This window comes from Stegostoma tigrinum, chromosome 3, assembly GCF_030684315.1.
Source record: "Stegostoma tigrinum isolate sSteTig4 chromosome 3, sSteTig4.hap1, whole genome shotgun sequence".
NCBI classification, from domain to species: Eukaryota; Metazoa; Chordata; class Chondrichthyes; order Orectolobiformes; family Stegostomatidae; genus Stegostoma; species Stegostoma tigrinum.
Genome location: NC_081356.1, coordinates 85,193,253 through 85,219,836, shown reverse-complemented (window position 1 = coordinate 85,219,836; position 26,584 = coordinate 85,193,253). Strand labels below are relative to the sequence as shown.

The 26,584-nt window shown below is 41.8% G+C and overlaps 1 protein-coding gene across 6 annotated transcripts in view; it reads right to left on the bottom strand.

Annotated features, from left to right (window-relative positions):
- The window catches only part of st8sia4 (ST8 alpha-N-acetyl-neuraminide alpha-2,8-sialyltransferase 4), a 105,681-nt gene extending 79,615 nt beyond the window's left edge, over window positions 1–26,066 (bottom strand). For 2 of the 6 annotated variants that reach the window (XM_059644727.1, XM_048528169.2), the window contains exons 1-4: window positions 25,817–26,066; window positions 24,674–24,865; window positions 24,260–24,391; window positions 3,661–3,918 (exon numbers count right to left, since the gene is read on the bottom strand). In XM_059644727.1, coding sequence (XP_059500710.1) covers window positions 3,661–3,918; window positions 24,260–24,391; window positions 24,674–24,865; window positions 25,817–25,923 — 689 coding nt within the window. In that variant the 5' untranslated portion in view covers window positions 25,924–26,066. The other 4 variants (XM_059644726.1, XM_048528171.2, XM_048528170.2 and 1 more) reach the window with 4 other exon arrangements.
- Window positions 26,067–26,584: the final 518 nt, after the last annotated feature.

The window sequence follows — 26,584 nt, the reverse complement described above, 5'->3', positions numbered from 1 at the left end:
GCCTAGACCCTTCATCAGAGAGGTGGTTATCCAGCTCCACGCTTTGTTATCTACTTGGAGAGGCTTGGCATTCATTGGCAAAAACTGGGACGGAATCTGTGGAGACAACTAGATATCAACGTCCCAACAACCAAGGAGGAAACATTGTTCATTTTTGTGCAGCTCTGCCATTAGTCCCACTGTTCACTGGATTTTAGTATGCCATGATCTCTAACCCTCGAATGTAACATTCTTTGTTTTGTCTTAACAGGTACAAGAGTGTGGGTGCAATGGACAGCCCGACTTTTGAGAGATGATGAAGATAGAATATTGCTTCAGGTTCCTTCCTGCACCTCTCACCAGACCCCAATACCTTGATGAGTTATTTTCTACATTAGATACTTCACTGCCACGTCTCTGTAGCTGGTTGAGGAAGAGACACCCCAGGCTACTGACATTCAGAGGAATGCTACAGGTTCGGCATCTATTCAGGTCCGGGCTGAAGAGGACCCTGTGGTGTTGACATAAGCAAGTAGAAAGCGGAGCAGGAGGCAAGGGGCATGGGGCAACTGAAAACAAAGGTTGGACCATTGCAGCAACACCATCAGGATCTTGTAGTCTCAGGCATATGATTGTCTGGCTTCCTCCATGGATAAGGTGGCAGCCCTCAAGGGGAGCCAAGTCCAGCACTTCTACACTTTACTGTATATGCAAAAGGACCTGCACTCTGTTGCCCTAACCTTGATTCCTCAGTATGACAGGGGGACAAGAGAGCCTGAACTCACTCCAGCTCCTCCTACCTCACTTGGAGACAGAGCAGTCCCAATAAGCAGCCAGCAGGAACCACACAGTGATTCTATCCTACGCCAATAAGTCTCCTCTCAGCACACCCCAGAGATGGCCACACCTTCCGCCTCCACCCTGCCTGCCACCCTCAGTCCACTGGAAGGTCACACCAAGGGCGGAGCACAGCAGTTGCTCCTCAGGTAGTGAGGAGAAAGTGCAAGCCTCTCTGAGAAAGTGGAAGCCCAAACATAAACATTCCCTTCCTAGAAGCCCTCCGCATCTATTCCACAGGTGTCACCCTTCCGCAAGTCCATACTCAGCTTGTCTATCTGAGTCTGTATCTACTCACTTTACCACTTGGCCCTGGCTTATGAAGTAAACATATTGTGTCTGGTAGTGCACTGCTCCACTCATGGAAGCCACAGGGTGCTGCTCACTGTTGATAACTTCCCCACCGTATGCCCTCTTTCACTCCCATGTTCAGTTATCTCACACAACATGCATTTGCGTTGTCCCCTTCAGTCCTGTCATGAACGCCCATCCCAGAATTCTGCCTCCACTTCCAAACATTAAACGCCCAAACGTCACTCCTAGCCATTCAGCCCTTGATAATAATGCTGGCTCCCTGTAGGAGGATCTCACCTCATCCCACTTGTTTTTTCCCATTATGTAATAACTGTTTTGACTACATATAGTTGTCCCAATTCTCTCCGGTACACCATGTGTGAATCTGCCTTCACCACATTCTCAGGCAGCATATTCCAAACCTCACCACCATGTACTTCAAAATGTTTCCCTCATGTCCCCATTCCTCCTTTTTGCCAATCACCTTAAGTTGATATCCTCTCACTCACAATTTTTCCAACAATGGGAGCAGGTTTTTTTTTCCTATCTGCTCTGTCCAGACATCTCATATTATTGAACACTTTGATCAAATCTCCTCTAAACCTTTTCTTCTCCAAGGATTATAGCTGTAGATTCTCCAGTCTATTTACTTCATTGCTGGAAATATTCTTTCAAACCTTTCTTGTACTGTTTTACCTCCTTTCTAAACTACGGTGTCCAGAACTAGAGATGTACTTGAGTCAAATAGTGTTTTAAATAGATTTATCACCACTTCCTTGTTTTTGTACTTTACTTCTCTATTTATAAAGCCCGGGGTCTCAAATGTTTAATTACCCGAGGTCTCAAATTGCCCTGATCAATACATACTTGAACCCCTGCAGGTTCCTCTAATCTTTCACCCATTTTAGAATTACACCCTTGCTTGTTTTGTCTTTACTAAGTTTCCCTACCAAAATGTATCACTTCACAGTTTAGTGCCACAAATTTCACTGAATTAATTGTTGTAAAAATTCACTGTTAAAGACCTTCTCAATACTACGTACTGTTTGCTCACCCCTTGCAATCTTTGTTAATCTACTCCTAATGAAGTGGTGGCAGAACAAAACATAGCGTGCTAAATACTGCACCAGTACCATTCACTTGCATTGCTCCTTTGTTTTTAGTTGTATCTATTTCATCACTGTTATTAACAAATTGTAGTAACTTTGCCCAAGCAAGGAATAATTATTCTCAGTTAAAGTTCTTTCATGTTTAAATTTATGTGCAACATTTTTTTTAATCCTCTGGATTATACACAGCACTTTTCTTCATCAATCCTACAGACTTCCATAATTCTTAGAAAACATTGAAATCATATTTTGCAGAAACAGCAGATTTACAGCCCATTGTTACTTTTTATACATCAAAGGAGTAAGCACTGGTATCATCTTTACCATATTTGCTGAACTCTTTCTAACATCTTTACCCTTGCTCATAAAAATAATAATCTGGGCACAATACTCCAAGAGATGTTTATTGAGTTTTTCATAACACAAACATTTTAATCATCACTGATGTCTTTTTCTTGACATCAAACTTTTTTAGACGTCTCTTTGTATTGTTTTCTAAGCTGCAGCCAATTTTGAAGGTTTGCTCTCTCTCCATAATGGTGCAGTTAAAATCAGAAGCACAACATGTAGGTGACCATCTGGCTTTATATCACTGTCATATTACACTATTACACCACTGGCACAGTCTATAAAAGTTGCAATAGTCTGTCCTAGTACTCTGTGTAGTGATTGTAACGAGGTCAGCCTCGTGGACACCATACGAGTTCCCTGATTCGGGCTGTTAATCTGGCCCAGTCAGAGAGCGCTGGCTGGCAGATATAAACAGAAGTGCCAGAGGTTCTGTTCACTCTGACAGCTGGTTGTGAGAAAGCTGAACTAGTGCTCTGTACCATGCATACGTAAATAAAGGGTGACTTGGTGATGGGATACCAGCGTCTGTAGAGTTATTCACCCTGTATTCCAATAAATTATGTCAGAAAGAAAGCATCACTACATGAGAGATAGTAGGAACTGCCAATGCTGAATATTCTGAGATAACAAAGTGTAGAGCTGGATGAACACAGCAGGCCCTTCCTACATCGCAGGACCAGGAAAGCTGACATTTCGGGTCTGGGTCCTTTTTCAGAAAGTCCAATGGCTATTCATCACTTTCTTTGCGAGGTTCCGTTTCTGTTGAAATTTCATTCAATTGGAAAGTTTGGAAAATCATATTTGAAAAAGGACAATTCTGACGGATGAAGGGTCCAGGCCCGAAACGTCAGCTTTTGTGCTCCTGAGATGCTGCTTGGCCTGCTGTGTTCATCCAGCCTCACATTTTATTATCTTGGAATTCTGACGGAAGTGTTTGTCTCTCTTATACATTGGAACTGATGCTAAACCGTTCAAATGCCATCCAGTTACAAAGAATTAAAATTGCGCTCAATCCAAAAACATGCTCATGCTTTTGAAAACCACTGTTAATTGCAAAGATGGTAAAATCCTGTTATAGAAAGGGTCCTACCTTATTACAAATTCATGGCTGTCAATCTCCTTTCCGCATCCACTACCCAGAAGAATCCCAGAATTTCCAACAACGGCACAAGAGCTGAATCTCTTGTTCTTCATTGGGGACACTTCAGGGAGAAGCCTGTGCAAATTGTGAGAGATGTTGAGGGTCCGGCGTCTGTCCAGCACATAATGAATTATATCTCCTGGCTTCAAGCTGCTTTTCACCACTGATATATCTCTCTCAGCATCTAAAAAGCGAAGGATATCCTTCCTGCATTCAAAGGAGTGACATTCAGTCAAAATGAAATATTACTGAGAAAAAATAATTTATACATTGATAAGGACTAAGGCAACATGACAAAAAAACACATTTTTCCATCAATATGAGGGAACTGAACTGCTAGAAACAATATTTTCATCACAATAAATGTTAAAATAGACTAAAATAAATCTGTTCAAAAATGAAACACAGCATCTACTACTGGAGTCCTCACTACAGCCTTGGAGAAGCTGCATTTGGCTATTAATAGTGTGGCTTCTGAATCACAAGGAGTGGATACAGCAACCAGAGCTTCATTGTTTTGAATTGAGAAGATATGTTTTGAATTGAGAAGATATGGGGTGGAATATGATTAGAGGTTTTCAAAAATGATACAACAAACATATGAATTGAATATAGATTATTTTCCCTGGTGGAAAATAAGAGAACTCGAGCTTAAGCTGGGACACAAAGGAGGAAATTTGAAGAAACTTGTCCATGCAAATGTGTTACGAAGTATATTACACTTTGCAACGAGTGATGGTCACAACTAAATTGAATGCAAAAAAGTCAAAAAGATACTAGACTATTCTTTACATAGAAAATATAAAATAATTCAACTTTCCTACTTTTAAGAGTTCAGCAATTGGGATTATATTTGGAGCAAGCAGACACAAGACTGTCACATAAGGCTCTTAAGAAAGCCTAAATTAAGTCAGAACAAAGACTCAAAAACATTCTTCAAGCATTATGCTTTAGCATTTAAAACAAAACTTGTGTGCGTATAACTCATTCAGAATAGGTAAAATAACACAAACATTTGATGTGAGAAAAGATGGTCTGGGCCTTCTGATCTTGGAAGATCCAAACATACACAGTACATTATCACAATGTTTTCTGATGTGTTAAATCTCACATTCAAAAACCATTCATTGTTTATTGCCTTTTTCCTTTAAAATAAAGGATTCACAATTCACTCAAAATGTCATTTTCTAGAATGTGAAGGACTTTTTCTTGTTGCAAAGATTTGTACTTGCAGAATTTTAGGTATTATTTTGAAATAACACTGTCAACATTGTAAGTTCCTTGGAAAACACTTTGCATTGTATATAAATGGGAATTGTGAAGACGTGGTAAGTGGTACTATTAAATCACTAGTCTCATCTACCATACATTTTTTAAAGAATAATACTTTGAATAACAATTACAATCAGAGCTTAAAATCTGCTTTCAAAATGTTCACATAATGGATATTGTATCTGCTGCACTTCTGAATTTATGACATACAGCTGTATAAACAGTTTTCAGAACAAAATGTTACAGTGAGCCACAAAGTTTTTCGCTAACACTGCTGTCCAAGCAGACAGATGAACCTTGAACTTTAGACAATCAATTCAAATACTTGTTTTCATAAGGGATTTAAGAAAAAAAACATAATGAAGTTATTTTTAATCAAGGAGTGGTAATTATAAATGGTGAGTTCATCAATAAAAACATAAGAACATTATTCAATCTGATTACAGGTCCTGAGGTGTACCCAGGGTGAATACTAAGTTCGCATGGTACATGTAAAGTGAAGGGTGGTGGGATGGGGAGGCGAAAATAACTGATGTGAATTGACGCTAACTTAGTGACAATAAAAATGCACAGGGGAGTGAAGGGGGCTTGGAGGGACATTGGTGGGCATGGAGGATATGAGGGGTCATAGGGATGGGTGGTCATTCATAGATTTGTACGGAAAATATGTAAGGATTTTGGAATGGGTGGGGCACAGATGCAACATGAAAAGTATGCAGGGACTGTTTCAATTATCAGTTTGCAATGTATGTTCATGCACAAGTGTAAAGGAGATAAGCATGACTACACTTATTTAAGTACGTGTGGTTTCTTATCAGTTAGTCACAACTGCTGAGAAGGGAGTCAAACAAGTTCCACTTGCTAGTTAGCACTGACTTTTGTGAACAATATTTACAATAAACTACCTTTTTAACCTGCAGACAGTAAAGGCTACAGAGGAGGCTCCAAACAATCCTTTTAAATCCAGTAAAGATTAATTTGCACTTCATCTAACCTCATCAACTGTATCGATTGCTTCTGATGTGGTCTGTACATCAGGGAGGCCAAAAGCAGACTCAGGCACCGGTTTGCAGAGTATATGCGCTCTGTGCACATTAACTAACCCAACCACCAATTTAATTCTCAATCCCACTCCCCTTCTGACATATCCATCCTTGGCCTCCTCCAGAGTGAGGCCAAACATGGACTGGAGGAGCAACACCTCATATTTCACTTTGGGAGCTTACAGCCCAATGGCCTGAATGTTGGCTCGAAAATCTCTCCTCCCTAACCTTCTGACTCACTTATCTACTCCACTCTTCCCACTGACCAACCACAATAACCCCCTTCCTGCATCCACTTATCTCCAATTCCTACCCTCCCTCCAGCCCCACCCCACCCTCCTTCCTCTATTCATTTCTGGGTTCCCTTCCCCAGCCCTGAAAAGGGTTTTGGCCCAAAAAGTTGACTTCCCTGCTCCCCAGATACTGTCTGACCTGCTGAGCTTTTCCAGCTCCATATTACCTTTTTAACCTCCTGTATTCTTTTTACCATAGTTTTTATTTATTTTCTTTCACAGCTTCCACTAGAAGCTAACACTATTTCTTAAAGTGAACTCACAACAGAGAATAATGAAAGGCCTATTTTTTCACTGAGAAGGATTTTCTTTAGGGATTAGTCGCAAGAGGCGAATAAACAGGGAGCTTCCAAGTTCTCCCAAAGGTTTAATGCAACACACATTAAGATAATTAAGTGTACTATCCAAATTTCAATCATAGTCCTGTGTTCCAAGCAAGTCTCATGGCCAACAGTGAGGATGAGTACGATTAGTTTGTACGGTCATGCAATAAAGGGAAGGAAAGGCACCCTGGATTTCTGCACCAATTTATCATGTGAAGACACATCTAGAGTGAGATACAGTTTGAGCAAGAGTGCGCTACTGGGAATTTAGCATACTGTGGGAGTTGAACTACTCATCTTATTTTTATTCTTTTTTTTAAGTCCAGCGGTCTAGTTAAAAGGTTAACAAAGTAGCTGACTCAACTGACTGAGGGACAGTTTAACAGTCAATCATCCGAATTCTGAATAGGGCTTCAATAGGTGGTGATTACTATTGAAATTTAACAAGAGTGAGTCATTTCAGCTCACCCCAGCTCTATTTAAGGACCGTTAAAAGTGCATGATCAGTCAAAGGAACATCACAAGTGAGCAAAAGAAAGAAAATTTTGTGCACCGTAGGATTCCAATACACAAGAGAAGTGATAGGTTTTGCAATTATTTTTGTTCATTGTGATTTGAAAAGTTTTTTTTATATAACAGGATGAATTGAGGTCCAGGATCAAGACCCCAGCAGATGGCAAAGAATGACATTACAGAAAACCACAGGTTCATTGCTTGGCAATAGTTGCTAGCTGGATTTTTTTTGTGTGATTGCAACATAGATAACCAGGTGGAACTCACAGAATATGAATTCCCTGATTAGGGCTGTTAAGCTGGTCCCATCAGGAGCTCTGGCTGACAGATATAAACAGGGATCTTGGACATCCCATTTGTTCTGAGAGCTGGCTCTGAGGGAGCTGATTCAGTGTCAAGGGCTCTTCACATGTAAATAAAGGGTGACTTGGTGATGGGATACTGGCATTGGTGGAGTTATTTCATTGCTATTACAATTACTTTTCAAATTAAAGGTAAATTGGAGAAATATTTTACAGATTAGAAACTAAAAGACAAATAGAATTTTTTTTAAAAAACAAATTAAGAACTAAATAATAGAAATTCAGGGCCAGGTAATATGTTGTAGCTGCATGATGTGGGAGCTGGTGGAGCTCACTGTGGTTCATAGTGAGCACATCTGTAGCAAGTCTTGGTTGCTGGAGGAACTCTGGCTCAGAGTTGATGAGCAGAAGTCTGAACTTCAAATACTGCAACACATCTGGGAGCAGAAGAGTTCCCTGGACAATGTGTTTCAGGAGGCAGGCATGTCCCTTAGCTTAATGCAACAAATTCAGATGACGAGGGGCAGGAGGATGTGGCTGTAAGGTAGGCAGACAAAGGGATCCAGGAGATAGTGCTGCAGGAATCTCAATCTTGAGCTTGCCTAAGAGATTTGAGATTCTTGCTCCCTGTGCAGATGAGTGGGAGCTGCAGGGAGAATATGCAAACTGACCATAGCATATGGTACAGGCCAGGATGAAAGGCTTCTTTGCCTGCCTGGTACCTGGGTTCAGGATATTTCATCTGAGCTGCAGAGGCACTTGGAAAGGGAGGGTGTGAGGAAAAGATTAATTGGGCACCAGTGATGGGGACAAAAGGAGTTGTTCAATGGGACAAGCTCCCCCAGAATTATGTTTGGACCAGCATCCTGGTCAATCACGTAAATAGGGCTGTGGTTGGGGCTTTAAGCTAAATCGTCTGGGGGGTGGGGTTCAGCTGTACAGAAAATTAGAAAATCAAAGTTGAAGGAGAAGGTGAGAATGCAGGTTACTGATGAATATGTCTGTCACCAGAAAAGGGACAGACTGTGTGAATATCGTATTGCACAAAGGAATCATACAGGAGTAGGGAAATTTGTTAATAGAACAAACTTTAAGGCTGTGTATCTGAATGCATGAAGCTTTTGGAATAAAATTAATGAGTTAGCAGCAAAAATAGAGGCAACTTACTGAGCTTACTGGTGGCGCTTACTGAGATGTGGTAGCAAGGGGACCAGGTTTGGAAATTGAATATCCAAGGGTACTCAGTGTTTCAGAAGGATATGGAGGAAGGAAAAGAGGTGGTCTGGCTCTATTAGCAAAGTATTGGGTTCAGTGCTGTAGTGAAAAATTTTATCAGCACTGGAGATCAAGGTGCATCATTAGTTTAGGTAGAAATAAGAAACAGCAAGGGAAAGAAGTCCCTGGTGGGAGTAATCTATAGGTGCCCAAACAGCAGCCCTGCAGTGGGGCACAATATAAACCAGGATTTACTGGTGGCTTGTAAGAAAGGTACAGCAATAATTATGGATGATTTTTGATATGCACATGGGGCTAAATTAATCAAATTTATAAGGGTAGCTTCAAGGGAGAGCTCTTTGAATGTATTAAAGATTGTTTCTTGGAGCAATATGTTGGGGAGCCAACCAGTGAGTAGGCTACTTCTGCATTTGGTGTTGTGTAATGAGGTGGGATTAATGAATGATTTCATAGTAAAGGATTCTCTAGGGAAAGGTGAACATAGCAGGCTAGAATTTCAAATTAATTTGGAGGTTGAGAAACTAAAATCCCACACCAGTGTTTTGGAGTTAAACTAATGTAATTACATAGGTACGAAGCCAAATCTGGCCCCAGTGGACGGGGCAGGAGGATTACAAGGTAGGACAGCAGACAAATAGTGGTAGATGTTTAAATAGGTACTCAATTGCTCCCAACTAAAATATATTCCAGAAAGGAAGAAAGATTGTAAAGGGGAATCATTCATGGCTAAGCAAGGAAGTTTAAGATAAAATAAAAACAAAAAACTAAGGCATACCATTTACAAAGATGAGAGGCAGGTTGACAGATTTGGAAACTTTAAAGATCACCAAAGTGTTACCCAGTTCTGAGGAAGGATCAACGAACCCCAAACATTAACTCTGATTTTTTTCCTCACAGATGCTGCCAGGCCTGCTGAACTTTTCCAGCAACTTTGTTTTTGTTTCTGAATGGGTTACTAAAAACATCTTTAAAAAGAGCAAAGGTAAATTATGAAAGAAAATGAATTATAAGCAGAAGCTTTTAAGTACATAAAAGGGAAGAGACTAGCTAAAGTGATCATTGGTCCCTTAGAAGGTGAAATAGGGGATTAATAATGGGGAATGTAGAAATGGTAGAGTCATAAAATCAATACTTTGTTTCAGATTTCATGGTGGAGGATCATCATAATCAGTGAAAAAGTACTGAGCAAACTATTGGCATTGAAATTAAATGAGTCCCCAAGGGCTGATGACTGACTTCCTAGTGTCTTAAAAGAAGTGGCACTAAAGATAGTGAACCATTGGTTGTAATATCCCAAAATTCTCTAGATGCAGGAATGGTTCCAATGGATTGGCAAAATGCTAATTCAAAAAGGGAGGTAGAAAATAGGAAACTACAGGCCATTTCATTTAACATGCATTATTGGGAAATTGTTAGAATCCATTATTAAGGAAATAATAACAGGGCACTGGAAAGTCAAAATACAACCCATAAAGTCAATAGGGTTTGATGAAGGGAAAACCACATTTGACTAATTTGAAGATGGATTAACCAAAGTGGATTATGCACTTATCCCATAAGTGCAGAATGTCTGGACTTTCAGAAAGCATTTGGTAGGGTACTCCACAAAAGGTTAGTAAGTAAGGTAAGATCACATGGGGTTAGGGATAATTTATTTTTTGGATACAGAATTGTTTAATCAATGAAAACAGAGAGTTAGGATAAATGGATCTTTTTTTCTGGTTGGTCAGGTGTAACTAGTCGGGTGCCACAGGTTTCAGTCACTGGGACCCAAATATTTATAATCTATTTTAATAATTCGGATGTACAGATAGAAGGTGGTACTGCCAAATTTTCAATGATAGAAGTATGTGGAGACATAAATTGAAATGAAGATAAAAGAAATGTACAAATGGATATGGCTAAGTTAGGTAAATTGGCCAAAGATGAATTTTAACAAGCGAGAGGTTAAGTCAGAAGTCACACAACTCCAGGTTTTGTCTGAAAGGTTTATTTGAAATTGCAAGTTTTCAGAGTGCTGTTCCTTCATCAGGCGAAGACTTCAGAGCTCACGATCCAAAGGCTTGTGATTTCAAATAAGCCTGTTGGACTATAACCCAGTGTTGTGTGAGTTCTGGCTTTGTCTACCCAGTCCAACACCGGCATCTCCATACCGGAGGAATGAAAAGGCAATTTTTTATCTAAATGGAGAGAAATGTCAAGGTGCATCAACGCACTCTGAAGTGCGCATGCATGAATCACAGAAAACTAGTACACAGGTAATAAGGAAAGCCAATGGAATTTTGCTATTTATTGCTAAAGAAATAGGGCATAAGAGTGCAGAAATGTTAGCAAAACTGCACTTGAAGTATTGTGTACACTTTTAGTCCCGTTAGTTGAGGAGAGATGTAGAAGTATTGGAGGCAGTTCAATTGGTTCCACAGATGAAGGGTTTGTGTTGTGAAGGGAGATTGAACAGTTTAGGCTTATACTGCCTGGTGTTTAGATAAATGGGAGCGATCTAATTGAGGTATATAAGATGCTAAAGGAGATTGACTAAGTAATGGAGAAAGGGTGTGTCCTGTTGTGGGGTAATGCAAAATGACAGGTCATAGTTTTAGGATTGGAATAGCAGATTTAAAGCAGATGAGGAGAAATTACTTCTCTCAAAGATTCATGAATCTGTGGAATTTGGTACTCCACACTACAGTGGATGCCTGGATATTAAGTAACTTTGAAGAGAAAATAGATTTTTAAATAGTAATGGATTGAAGTGTTATGGAGGGCAAGCAGGAAAACTGAAGTTGAGGCTGAGATGAAATCAATCATGATCTTACCAAGTGGCACAGCAGGCTTGAGGGGATGATTTGGCCAGTCCTGTTCCTAGTTTTTATAGAGGTATAGAGTCATACAGCACTGTCCATGCTGACCCAACATCCCAATCTAGTCCCATTTTCCAGCATTTGGCCCATAGCCCCTCTGAACCCTTTCTATTCATGCGCCCATCCAGAGTCCTGTGAAATATTGTTATTGTACCCGCCCCAACCACTTTCTCTGGCAGTCATTCCATAGACGCACCACCCTCTGTATGAAAAGGTCACCCTTTGGGTCCTTTTTAAATCTTTTCCCACTTACCTTAAACCTATTCACTCTAGGTTTGGACTCCCCCCATTCTAGTAAAAAAATCTTGGCTTTTTACCCTATTCATGACCCTCATGATTTTATGAACCTCTATAAGGTCATCCCTCAGCTTCTGACATTCCAGGGAAAGAAAAGCTTCAGCCTGCGCAGCCTCCTTCTATAACTCAAACTCTCCAGTCCTGGCAACTTGCTTGCAAATCTTTTTCTGCACCCTCTTATGTTTAACAAAATCTTTCCTATAGAAGGGCAACCAGAATGGAATGCAGTATTCTAAAAATGGCCTCACCAATGTCATGTACAGCCGCAACATAACATCCCCAACTCCTGTACTCAATGTTTTGATCAGTGAAGTCAAACATGCCGAACGTCTTCTTCCACTCTGTCTACCTGTGACTTTGCTTTCAAGAAACTATACATGTTCTTATGACCCGTACTGAAAAGTAAATACGTATAGGATCAAGGCTAACTGTAATGCTGCCCACAATCAAATATCTACCAAATGCTACAATCTAGTCTTGGATTTGACACTTATATGTGGAACTGAGTATGAAGAGGCTCATTGTATATTCCACAACTATTCAGTGCCTTCAAGATTGTCGGGACTGATCTATTCTACAAAGCCTATAAATGGTTGTCAAGGCCTTTAAAAACAAAGTTGATTCCTGTTTATCTTGAAGATGGTCAGTTTTGGAAGATTTCACAGTTAAAATGAAACTAAAACTTTCTGAAACTCGTAAAGTTTCAGACTGCTGGTGTAAACTAATGCAATGTAGTTTCCTGTTTGGATGGCCTTATTGCAAACCACTTCCTCTAATTCTGCATTGATAAATAACTACAATTGAAATATTTTTAAAAAGCTGACCTTCAATTATTAAGACTAGAAGTATCTTCAACAGGAACCTCCTCACTATTGTCCTTTCAAAAGAAGGAAATTTACAGAATAACTTCAGCATTTTGGGTTTCAAAGTTTAGTGTCACTTCAGTTTTAACAGAACTGCTCAGGATACTGAATACAGTAAATTCATAAAACCTTGTTAATTCATTTCATTTCAACTACAGTGTCCTATAAGCATATAAGTGTCCTAAAAATGGGGGTACAAAGTTTTAAACATATTGTTGAGTATTTTGAACAGAACTAACAAAAGAAGGATCAATTCTTTGCACCATACTATGGTCATTAAAATCTCTTATTTAAGTGTTATTTTCCTAAATTAATGCATTATATTTTAGGGACATTTATTATAATATATATAACTTTTTAAAGTGATAAACTGTATGTGGCAATTTTATTCTTCAGAAACACAGCTGAAAACATCAATAAGCATCCATGGAAGGGGAGGAATCAACTCTACAAGTAAAAGATAGTGTCAAACTGAAAGAAATAAGAACATATATTGTGGCAATGAATAATGGTAAACCAGTGGATTAGGAAACTTTTTTAAAAAATGAACAAACAGCATGGGAGAAAATAAATTCTGAGGGTAAAGTTAAAATCATCATAATCTCATAGGGCTGCTCTCTAATTAAAGATTGGATTCTTAAACAAGAGGCCATGACTTCTCAGACAAGGGGAGAGGTTGTGATGGAGAGTCCTTCATTTTAACCTCAGCCACTGCAGGAACTAGCAAGTAAGATAAAAAGGGATAATAAGAGCTTATTTAAATATATAAAATGAAAGAGACAGATAAAAGTGAAATTAAGTCCCTTTGAGAACGAGGCTGGAGAAATAATGGGGAGCTGGATATGGCAGAGATGTTTATAAATAATTTGCATCAGTATTCGCAGTAGAATAAATGAAAGGCATTCCAAAAATACTATATAATAAAGAGGTGAAAGGAATGGAAGAAATCAAAGCAATAAATATCTGTGGAGAAAAAATCCCAAACAAAACATTGGGGCTGAAGGCTGATAAATCCCTTTGATTTAATAATTTGCATCCTGGAACACTAAAGGAAGTAGCTGCGGAGCTGGTGGATGAATGGGTAGTAATCTACAAGAGTCCTTACATCCGGGATAAGTCATAGAACTGGAAAACAGCAATTTAACACCTGATTTTAAAAGGGAGGAAAACAAAAAGCAGATAATTATCACCAGTTAGCTTACCATTTGTTAGAATCAATGATGAAGGATGTATTAGCAGAGCATCAGGCAGAGTCAGCGTTGCTTCATGAAAGGAAATCATGCCTGCCAGATTTATTAGAATTTTTTGGGGAGGTAACAAGCAGGATAGATAAAGGAGTGCCAATAGATATTTGGTTGCCCAAATAACACTCAATGAGGTACTGCACATTGGGCTACCAAATTAGCCAAAAGCCCATAGTGTTGGAAGTGGCAAATGAGCATGAATAGGGGATTGGATTTCGAATAAAACAGAGTTGGGTAAATGAGGTATTTTCAGAATAGTAACCTTTAACTAGTGGAGTGCCACAGGGATCACTTTCAGGACCATGATTATTTGCAACGTATGTTAAAGACCTGAATGAAGAAAGTGCATTCACTATCACCAAGTTTGCAGATGGTGTAAAAATAGATGGGAAGACAAAGTCTGCAGAGAGATATATATAAGCATGCAAGAACCTAGAAGATAGTGGAAAAATGTAAAGGATGACACTTTGACAGGACTAAAAGAGGAACTGAATACTATTGGAGAAAGGCTGCAGAAAGCTGCAGTAGAAAGGGATTAGGGTGTCCTTATGTATAAATCACAAAAAGCTAGCATTCAAGTTTGTCTCCTCCCCCCACTGCACTACACAACCAGCCCAGCTCTTCCCCTCCACCCACTGCATCCCAAAACCAGTCCAACCTGTCTCTGCCTCCCTAACCTGTTCTTCCTCTCACCCATCCCTTCCTCCCACCCCAAGCCGCACCTCCATCTCCTACCTACTAATCTCATCCCACCTCCTTGACCTGTCCGTCTTCCCTGGACTGACCTATCCCCTCCCTACCTCCCCACCTATACTCTCGTCTCCACCTATCTTCTTTTCTCTCCATCTTCGGTCCGCCTCCCCCTCTCTCCCTATTTATTCCAGAACCCTCACCCCATCCCCCTCTCTGATGAAGGGTCTAGGCCCGAAACGTCAGCTTTTGTGCTCCTGAGATGCTGCTGGGCCTGCTGTGTTCATCCAGCCTCACATTTCATTATTTTATATTCAAGTTAGAGAGATAGTGGGAACTGCAGATGCTGGAGAATCTGAGATAACAAGGTGTACAGCTGGATGAACACAGCAGGCCAAGCAGCATCAACGTCAGTTTTCCTGCTCCTCTGATGCTGCTTGGCCCACTGTGTTCATCCAGCTCTACACCTTGTTATCCCTAGCATGCAAGTTAAGCGGGTAATATGGAAAGCAAATGGAATGTTACTTTTATTTCAAAGGAATTAAGTATCTAAAAAGAAACTTTTTTCTTAAACTGTACAAGGTATTAGCCAGCCCCACACTTCAACTATGAACAGTTTTCCACCCCTTATCTAAGGAATGATATTGGAGGCAGTCTATTGAAGGCTCACTAGGTTGAACACTGCTATGGAGGTATTTTTCTTATGAGGAGACATTGCGTAGGTTAGGCTTGTATCCATTGAGGTTTAGAAGAATGAGAGGCAAACTTACTGAAACATTCATGATTCTCAGAGGGGATTGCTAAGGTAGATGCTGAGACATTGTTTTCCCCTTTTAGGAAAATCTTGGGTCGGAGGGCATAATCATTTAAGACAGATGAGGAAAAGTGTTTTCTTTCGAAAAGATAATGAATCGGTGGATTTTGTTTTGCTGTACAGTGCTGTCAAAGTTAAGTTTGGCAATTTTATGCAAGGCTGAGACTTACAAATTATTAACCAGCAAGGGAATTGAGGGTTATAGAACATAGAACATTACAGCACAGTACAGGCCCTTCGGCCCTCGATGGCGTGCCGACCTGACATACCGATCTGAAGCCCATCTAACCTACACTATTCCATGTACATCCATATGCTTACCCAATGATGACTTAAATGTACCTAAAGTTGGCGAATCTACTACCGTTGCAAAGATTAAGAAATTGGAATTAAGAAATATTAGCTCAGCCTTGATCTCACTGAATGGTGAAGCAGACTCAATGGACTGAATGGCAGAATTCTGCTCCAATGTCTTACGGCCTTATGGATTAATAACTAGCAAGTAAATATTTTTGGCATAATGCATTGTCATAATACATTGTGAGAATATTTTGAAATGTTAGAAGGAATGCCTGGGTTTTCTTTGACATTTGATTGTCAGTTGAATTTTCTGTGAGTATTTTAGCCTGCCTCTGAATACTTGGAACCAAATTAAAACGCATTGCAGTTACACATCATAGCTGTAAGGTAAAGGAACACATTCACCCTGAAACAAAACTTATGCCCCTCTATGCTGAATACAATGGCTTTTAGATTCAGTACAGCTCCTAGGTTTTCAGCAATCCCTGAGTATTGCCATTCTAAATCTATAAGCCAGTTACTGAGCTCGAACTACGGAACAAAGGATGATCACAACCAAACCTAATCCTTTTTTCACTGGATTTCCACACTTTTTCAGATTTCCAACATCAGCCACTGGTTAGTGGTTGGGAGTCACAGCATTGAGCTTAAGGTAGGGAAGAGAAAGGAGCATTACAAAAGGCTTCGATTATTCCAGTCTAAGAAAGGGAATTCAAGCCAAAATTCAACTGTTCCTGTTAGAAATACACATTGAAACACAGAATATAGGAGAAGTAGGCAATTCGTCACTTCAAGCCGAGTCTGCATTCAATACGATCGTAGTTGATGATCTAACTCACTAACTTGTCCCTGCCTTCTCCCCACATCCTTCGATTTCATTAGTCAGAAGAACGAGCTCTTTATCTTTCTTGAAGGTTTTCAAAGTTTTGGCCTCAACACTTTCCTGTGGCAGAGATTTCAACAGGCACACTGTGGTGATTGCAATGAGGCCAGCAAAAGATACATCATAGGAGTTCCCTGATTGGAACTGTTAATCTGATCAAATCAGGGAGCCCTGGTTGACAGGTATAAGGAGGAGTGTCAGATATCCTGTTCACTCTGAGAGCTGGCTCTGAGGGAGCTGGATAAGTGTCAATGACTCTCCATGTTAATTAAAGAGGGAACTGGTGACTGTCTCCGTGGAGTTATGACAGTGGCAAAGACAGAAAAGTACAATCCTGAAGAAATTTGCTCACACAGGCATCTTTGAGTTGGAGTAAGCATTTCTGGCATCTTGTCATTATTTGAGAAGCTTCACTCATTCAATCTTGTTTCAAAGACTGGGCCCAGTATTTGGAAATACTGCATTATTTTTTATGGAAAAATGCTATTGGGGCAGCTGAAAAGCAATGAGTAGTTCTCCTAATAGCTTTTTTGGTTAATAGGAGCCTGACTTTCCCATCGAGAGGCACGAGATACTAAAATGTTTCTAGAGTCGATGGATTTAGTTAAGGAATATTACACCCCCGAGACTCCTGCAATTCCGAGATGCCACTGGCTTTACTCGGTAGTTCGTGAACCAAGAGATTCCAAATCAGGATTTTTGACGAAGTTAACACGACTGGTGGAGTCATGTGACCTCAGTTTAATCCTTAATGAGATGCTGATACACCAATTAGGTATGAGGGATTAATGAAGTAGCCATGCAGAAGCACCTACTGGTTAAAGCTCAACTGTTCAAACAGACACTACAACTGGCTCAGATAATAAAATGTGAGGCTGGATGAACACAGCAGGCCCAGCAGCATCTCAGGAGCACAAAAGCTGACGTTTCGGGCCTAGACCCTTCATCAGAGAGGGGAATGGGGTGAGGGTTCTGGAATAAATAGGGAGAGAGGGGGAGGCGACCGCAGATGGAGAGAAAAGAAGATAGGTGGAGACGAGAGTATAGGTGGGGAGGGAGGGAGGGGATAGGTCAGTCCAGGGAAGACGGACAGGTCAAGGAGGTGGGATGAGGTTAGTAGGTAGGAGATGGAGGTGCGGCTTGGGGTGGAAGGAAGGGATGGGTGAGAGGAAGAACAGGTTAGGGAGGCAGAGGCAGGCTCGACTGGTTTTGGGATGCAGTGGGTGGAGGGCAAGAGCTGGCCTGGTTGTGTGGTGCAGTAGGGGGAGGGGGCGAACTGGGCTGGTTTAGGGATGCAGTGGGGGAAGGGGAGATTTTGAAGCTGGTGAAGTCCACATTGATACCATTGGGCTGCAGGGTTCCCAAGCGGAATATGAGTTGCTGTGCCTGCAACCTTTGGGTGGCATCATTGTGGTACTGCAGGAGGCCCATGATGGACATGTCGTCTAAAGAATGGGAGGGGGAGTGGAAATGGTTTGCGACTGGGAGGTGCAGTTGTTTATTGTGAACCGAGCGGAGGTGTTCTGCAAAGCGGTCACCAAGCCTCCGCTTGGTTTCCCCAATGTAGAGGGAGCCACACCGGGTACAGTGGATGCAGTATACCACATTGGCAGATGTGCAGGTGAACCTCTGCTTAATGTGGAATGTCATCTTGGGGCCTGGGATAGGGGTGAGGGAGGAGGTGTGGGGACAAGTGTAGCATTTCCTGCGGTTGCAGGGGAAGGTGCTGGGTGTGGTAGGGTTGGAGGGCAGTGTGGAGCAAACAAGGGAGTCACGGAGAGAGTGGTCTCTCCGGAAAGCAGACAGGGGTGGGGATGGAAAAATGTCTTGGGTGGTGGGGTCGGATTGTAGATGGTGGAAGTGTCGGAGGATGATGCGTTGTATCCGGAGGTTGGTGGGGTGGTGTGTGAGAATGAGGGCGTCCTCTTGGGGCGGTTGTGGCGGGGGCGGGGTGTGAGGGATGTGTTGCGGGAAATGTGGGATACGTGGTCAAGGGCGTTCTCGACCACTGTGGGGGGAAAGTTGTAGTCCTTAAAGAACTTGGACATCTGGGGTGTGCGGGAGTGGAATGCCTCATCGTGGGAGCAGATGCGGCGGAGGCGGAGGAATTGGGAATAGGGGATGGAATTTTTGCAGGAGGGTGGGTGGGAGGAGGTGTATTCTAGGTAGCTGTGGGAGTCGGTGGGCTTGAAATGGACATCAGTTACAAGCTGGTTGCCTGAGATGGAGACTGAGAGGTCCAGGAAGGTGAGGGATGTGCTGGAGATGGCCCAGGTGAACTGAAGGTTGGGGTGGAAGGTGTTGGTGACATGGATGAACTGTTCGAGCTCCTCTGGGGAGCAAGAGGCGGCGCCGATACAGTCATCAATGTAACGGAGGAAGAGGTGGGGTTTGGGGACTGTGTAGGTGCGGAAGAGGGACTGTTCCACGTAACCTACAAAGAGGCAGGCATAGCTGGGGCCATGCGGGTGCCCATGGCCACCCCCTTAGTCTGTAGGAAGTGGGAGGAATCGAAAGAGAAGTTGTTGAGGGTCAGGACGAGTTCGGCTAGGCGGATGAGGGTGTCGGTGGAGGGGGACTGGTCGGGCCTGCGGGACAGGAAGAAGCGGAGGGCCTTGAAGCCATCTGCATGCGGAATGCAGGTGTATAGGGACTGGACGTCCATGGTGAAAAGGAGGTGTTGGGGGGCAGGGAATTGGAAGTCCTGGAGGAGGTGGAGGGCGTAGGTGGTGTCTCGGACGTAGGTGGGGAGTTCCTGGACCAAAGGGGAGAAAATGGAGTCCAGATAGGTGGAGATGAGTTCGGTGGGGCAGGAGCAGGCTGAGACGATGGGTCGACCAGGGCAGGCAGGTTTGTGGATTTTGGGAAGGAGATAGAAATGGGCCGTGCGGCGTTGGGGAACAATGAGGTTGGAGGCTGTGGGTGGGAGGTCCCCTGAGGTGATGAGGCCGTGAATGGTGTTGGAGATGATGATTTGGTGCTCGGGTGTGGGGTCATGATCGAGGGGGCGGTAGGAGGTGGTGTCGGAGAGTTGGCGTCTGGCCTTGGCAATGTAGAGGTCAGTGCGCCATACTACCACTGCGCCACCCTTGTCTGCAGGTTTGATGGTGAGGTTTGGGTTGGAGCAGAGGGCTGCCCATTCTGCAGGGGACAGCGGAGGGCTGCCCATTCTGCAGGGGCTATCCTCACTACTACAACCGACTTTATCACTCAAAAGTGTGGCAAGTAGAGCATTAGAGTTGCAGGATGATTCTGGCAGAAATGGACAACCTCATCAGTTTGACTGAGTTTGAGGAACACCATTTGAGCGAAGGCAATTGCATAACCTCACTCAGGACATATCCTGAACAGAGGGACTTTTGGTCTGCCCACAGCAAAACTCCAAAACAAAGCCAAGCCTCAGCCAAATCGTTAACGTTTTCTCTGGGATCTTGGCCAGCAGACCATTGTAGTTGCTGCTGACATGTGAACACAAGACGGCAAAAGATTCTCTCTCGACCTCACTTAAGAAAAAGAATTTCTCGGCCGGTATCCAGAAGTATGCATGCCCTGGAAAATCAACCTACATCTGATTTGGAACAGTTAAATTTCTCAGCAACATCCAAATCAGAACCAATCAAAATAAACATGTGGATAAATGGTCATCCAGATTTAATGGTGGTTGATACAAGTGCGGCCATGTTTCTGATCGCAGAACAGGTCTTTAGCAAAATTCACTCTGGAGTCCAACCCTTAAGCCTGTGCAAGACCTCTGCTAGATTGAGAACCTATACCGAACTTTTACAGATTAAGAGCACAACTTAGAAGAAACAGCTGGTTTGGTTACCGCTGGTTGTTGTAGAAAGTTCAGGCCCAAGCCTGACAGGGAAAAACTGGTTAATAAAGATTCACCTAGACTGCCTCAACATTTTTTGATTAGAAAAAGGACTAGGGACTATCAAAGGAGCCAAGGCCACCTTACATGTTGACCAGGAAGCAATTCCACAATTCTGCAAGGCCTGCCCAGTGACATCTCCCTTATGGGCAAATGTAGAGGCAGAAATCAATAGGTTGGAATGCTAATGAATGATCAAACCAGTCCAATTTGCAGAGTGGACTGCATCAGTCACACCAATTGTGAAGCCTGGCGTGTCAGCTCACCTTTGTTGGGATTTTAAACAAACGATAAACAGCTTTTCACAGCTGGATAAGTACCCGATCCATCACATAGAGGATTGATATGGAAAGCTGGCAGAGGACCTGTCCTTCACAAAGCTGGACATGGGTCAAGTGCGCTTGAAATTGCAGTTAGATAAGGGTTCCCAGACATACGGTACAGCTATTACCCATAATGGCTTGTACCAATAGAGAAGACTACCATTTGGGGTATCATCAGCCTGTGCAATTTTTCAGCAGGCGACAGAAAAACTGCACTCATCTTTGGCAATACATTGACTCCCAGAAGGAATAGCCACAGACAACGGGCCATTATTTACCAGCAAGCAATTTGACTAAGTCGAATGGCATTCAACATGTAGAGGCAGCTCCACACCATCCACTGTCTAATGGTGAGGTGGAAACAGCAGTCCACACTTCGAAGATAGGCTTAAAGAAACAGCCTACAGTTTCACCAGATACCAAACTGTCCTGGTTCCTGTCTGGTTATAGGACCACCCCTCATGGAACTACACGGATAGCTCCAGCACAGTTGCTAATGCTGAGAAGACTCTGCATCAGGTTAAATCTGATCTTCCCAGACCTGGGTGGGATGGGGGAAATGGCAACAGAAACATCAACACTCTGCTAAGTGAGAGAGTCAGTTTACTTCAGGGGACAAAAGTTTGGTGTAGGAACTATGGGAGTGGTCCTGTATGGATATGAGTCATGGTTGACAGGGGGTCACGTCCAGTGATGTATAAAGTTCAGATTGGAGCGATGGCCCTGAACATGTGGAGCATACGAAAGGTGCAAGCTTGCTAACAGTGCATGAGCAAAATGTGCCCAGCTCCTCGACAGCCTTTCTAACGGTTCCAGAGCCCATGGGTTCTCCTTCTCCATCAAGCCTTTGAAGAGACCCCAGAATCTGAGGTGGAAATGACGAATGTCACCATCTCATTGCCTTCACCTCCTGAAGAATATAATGAATTTCTTGTAAGACACTCCAGGCACGAGGGGCAAGCTACTGTGCATGATATGCTGCCCGTATCAGAAGCAGAGCTGAAGGAACCCTACATGATGTTAAAACACCCTTGGTGGAACTACAAATAAAGAATTGGCCTAGGTCCTGGGACTCAGAGGGGGAGCAATGTAGTGATTGTAATGTGGTCATGCCACGTAGACCTCACAGAATATGAGTTCTCTGTTGAGGCTATTAAGCTGTTCCAATCAGGGAGCCCTGGCTGACAGATAAGAACAGGAATGTCAGACATACTGTTCACCCTGAGGGAGCTGGTTCTGAGGAAGCTGGATCAATGTCAAGGACTTTCCACATGTAAATTAGGGGTGACTTTATGATGGGATACCAGCCTCTGTGGAGTTATTTCACTCACAACTCTGAGTGAAGAAATTCTTTCTCATGTCTGTCCTAAAAGACCCTTATCCTTTGACTGTGACCCCATTGAGTACATTTCTCTCTCATTTATCCTGTCTAATCCTGCTAGAACTTTATAGCTTTCTATGAGATCCTCGCCTAATTCTTCTAAACTTTAGTGAATACGGTCCTAAATGATTTCAGTCTCTCCTTGTATGTCAGTCCTGCCATCCGTGGAATCAGTCTGGCAAAACTTCTTTGCACTCCCTGAATAGCCAGAACATCCTTCTTCTGATAAGGAGACCAAAACTGTACACAGCCGTCCAGGTATGATCATACCAAGGCCCTGCCCAACTGCAGCAAACATCCCTGTTCCTATACTCAAATCCTCTTGTTGTAAAAGCCAACATACCATTTCCCTTCTGCACCATCAGCTGCACCTGCATGCTTACTTTCAGCAACTTACTTTTACAAGGTCTCGTTGCACATTCCCCTTTCCCAATCTGTCGGCACTCTGATAATAATCTTCCTGCCTGTTTGTGCTCCCTCACATTTATCCACATTATACTGAATCTGTCATGTTTTTGTCCACTGATGTAACTTGCTCAAATGACAGAGAAGTTTCTCTGTATCCTCCACACAGTATACCTTCACAGCCAACTTTATTGTGTCTGCAAACTTGAAGATACGACATATCACCTCATCTAAATCATCACCTTTTGTGACCTTTACATAGGAACATATTGAAGCCTGATCGTGAAAGCCCTATGATTGAATAGATTAAAATTTCAATTGTCGAGTCTCTCAAATTGGTACTTTCCAGAGAACAGCATTTGCAAAAACTGATCATTTCCCACAAAACTATATTTATCCCCAACTTCTGGAGAGTAAAAAGGAGAAACTTATCTTAATAATAAAGGTATTAAAAAAAATCTGATTTGCTTGATTCGCAAGAGCCAACTAATATTCTAAATGAAAAAGCATGATGGGAATTGTAATTCTGACATTTCTTCAACTAAAAAAATCGAGCGCCCAATATGCTGTTCACCTTCAAAAAATGCTTACAATCTATACATATATCTGCATCTTCTCTATCATGTAGATTCTCTTTTCTAGTTCTATATATTTACTTAAATACATATGTAAAGCAAGCATGCCTTTGATAACTAGATATATCCAAACAGCTGTCTATTAATGTAGTTTACGTTCTGTACTGAGTTGTTTGAAGGTAGGGGAGTAGGAGTTAAGTATTTCTCTTTCTTGTTTTATCTTCTGAATTTCGTTGTAACTTTGATATCAACATCAAAATTTAATTGCAAAATGCATTCAAGAAAATATATTTTTCCTCTGTTGTGGATCCCCTGAATTTTATCACTGATTCATTTTGCAAGCTAGCTGACTAATAAACTAGACCACCAGCTATATTACATTGCATTTCAGATTTAATCTCTTTCAGTTACATTTTTTTACAGCAATGTTGAGCATGCAATTGCAGCCCTGTGGACTTGCTGCTATTAATACCAACTATTGTCTGAGGAATATACTGGTTCATTAAACATTTTTATCATCAATGGTCATATTACTCAATTATGTAATTCATAAAATGAGTACTGACTACAATTTAAATTGTTCAGCTAAATGTCAGGTAGCTGGCGGTGTCGAGGGGGTTGGCAAAATTAGGTCTGGTGACTAGGAAAGTAACAATGAATTTTCTATTACAATCATTATGCTAAAGACCTGAATCAGTCAATCTCTGACTTTATTTTTCTATTTTAAGCTGTAATCACACAAATTGACTAAATCAACAAAAACAGGGCTTAAACTAACTGGGCTCCGAAATCTACTGAGCTTTGCGAGGTAAAATGTGGCTTCAACACACAGTAAAGGTCTAAAATCCTTACATTAACAACTGATCATGTTATATTTCCTACTTTGTACTTAAGTTTTGTTTTTGCTCCTTTCCTGAAGAAATTGTTTGTAAATTAGTAGGGCACCACAGTAACAAGAGATAAACTTGGGTGTTGGCTCCATGATGTGAACACAACTTTTCAAAGTTTAAAACACCAGATGGCTTAATTTTAATCAACATTTGTTTCACTTTATACCTGATCTTGATTACTAAAGATGCATTGCTTTTCCAGCCTTCCACCGTGTGCTCGAAACGTGGGAGCACATTCTTCCTGACTGCTTTACTGGAGTTATTAACCATCAGTCTGGTTGGAATCGCTTCTCCATCTCTGTAACAATTAAGACGAAAAAGGTAAGTTACTGTCGATCTTGTTTTCAATTATTCACTGACCCCAGTTTACGCGAGGCAACTACTTTAATGCAGATGTTGCATGTTGCAGGAATAGTGCCCAATAGCAATTGACCCTCCTATTCACACCGATTGCTTCACTCATCTCTCTGGTCAGACAGCTCCATTTTCCTGTTTACAATGTGAAAGGCACTTCTCTTTTTTTTGCAAGCGCACGCAATCTAGCCGCAAGTTAACTTGTGAACTATGTCTGAGAGCTTGCCTTGTCTTCACAGCTCCCCATACAGCAAACGCGAGAGTTTTGTGGTGATCATCTCTCACACCATCCAGCGGACATTTGACTCTATGACTTTTCTGACAAATGCTGAAAGCTGACTTTCCGTTCTCGCACCGCAGCCTGCCTTGGTTTCGGAACAAAAGATTTTCTTTTCGACACAGCGTTTGTGTAAAATTACTGAAAGAGTTGAAAAAAAATCGATAGCAATCTAATATAAAATAATAACCTACTGCACCGTCATGGAAACCAGTCAAACGCATTAAAATCGCAATGACAGTTTCATAAATGAAACAGTGAACTAAAATGTCAAATCAATATTAACAGGAGAATCGCTTAATAGTTCTGCACCCTCGCAAAGTCAGTTAAAGGAGATACACTCGTCACACGGAAGAAAAATGTGTTCTTTTGCAGTGCTCAGCTTATTTTGGCTTCGCTACTACATCAGTCAAATCACAACCATTCACTGTGTACCAGACCAAATACTGGCGCGCTAACCACATCTGAGGTGCAGGCACAAGCCCACCTACTGGAGAAAAAGAGATGCCAACTCAGTAAAGCACAACACAAAGACGACACTAATGTAGAGGAGCTTTGCTCCTGGATCAGAAATACAATTCATTTCCAATATCTAGAGTTGCCAATTTCACACACACACACACACACACAGCTTGTAGCACCCTAGTGCTGTCATCAAATTCCTGCCCTTTTCACACGAGTTTGATGTGTGCGTTTGGGGGGGGGGTGCGCTTGGGGGGTTGAGGTGGGGTTTCGTGCAGCGCAGACTTGCCTTTCTCACCGATTCACTTCCACAAAGGTTTCATTTCCAACCTAACACTTTTCCTTCACAAAAAAATGTTAGCGAGCCATGTTGTCAGTACAAGAAACCACAAAGACGAGGCAGCAAAATTAAGTCAATTTGAAATGTACATTTAACAAAAAAACTCTTCCGGAAACAGTAATGAGCTCTGAAAACGTAAAATTAAATCACTTGTGGATTAAAATGTTAATTGGCTAATTAAAATTAAACATTAATACAACGAAACCAATTGAATTTATTGATTTGCAAGCAAACTCCTTTAAATATATTTTCACCACTTTTTCATTTAACACGATAATAATGCACATTACCCCATTTGCGTTTGCTGGTGCTCCGATCTTGTTATGTCCTTTGTTTTAAAAAAAATGACTATGATACTTATGGTACATAATGTCCAACATTTTCGAGGGAGACGCATTTTTTTTAATATAAGTGTATCTGGTGATATATGGAAATAAAAGAGTCCTCTTTCCCTCCCAGTCTGGGAAATAAGTAAGGCGCAAAGGTTTCTGTCTGAGAGACTGAAGACAGACAGTTCACCACACACCCCTGCTCCTCCTCTTTCTCTCGCTCAGTGAATCCACTCAGTGAGGAAGAACGAAGCACGGCGCTCCATGACTGACATCTCCTGACGCCAATAACAGTGAGGACACTGCTCGGCTCCTCGCCAAATCTCCCGAGTTTCGCCAATAGGAAAGCGACGTTGCTGTTCCCGGTAGAATACGTGATTGACAGAAGGCAGGCACCCTGCCAAGTGTCTTTAAAAGGACAGTGGGCGTCTGGTGAGGTTGAAAAGGAGAAGCGAAAGGTGCACTTGTAGTGTTGAAGTATTTACAGGACAGGGGTGTTTCCTAAAGCGAAGTGGGTTGAAATAAGTTGAAACGAAAATGTAAAATACGAGCAAACGTTTCCTGTGTACTGTACATCTCAGAACATTACTTTAAACCCGATCTGAGTACGTCCACACTTTTTGTATTTGATACATTCTTGGGTTGAGTGGGACTTCATAGTGAAGGCGGACCGCAGCAAGATAATTCTGACTACATAAACTAGGCAGTCTCATTGAAGTGAGTGCATGA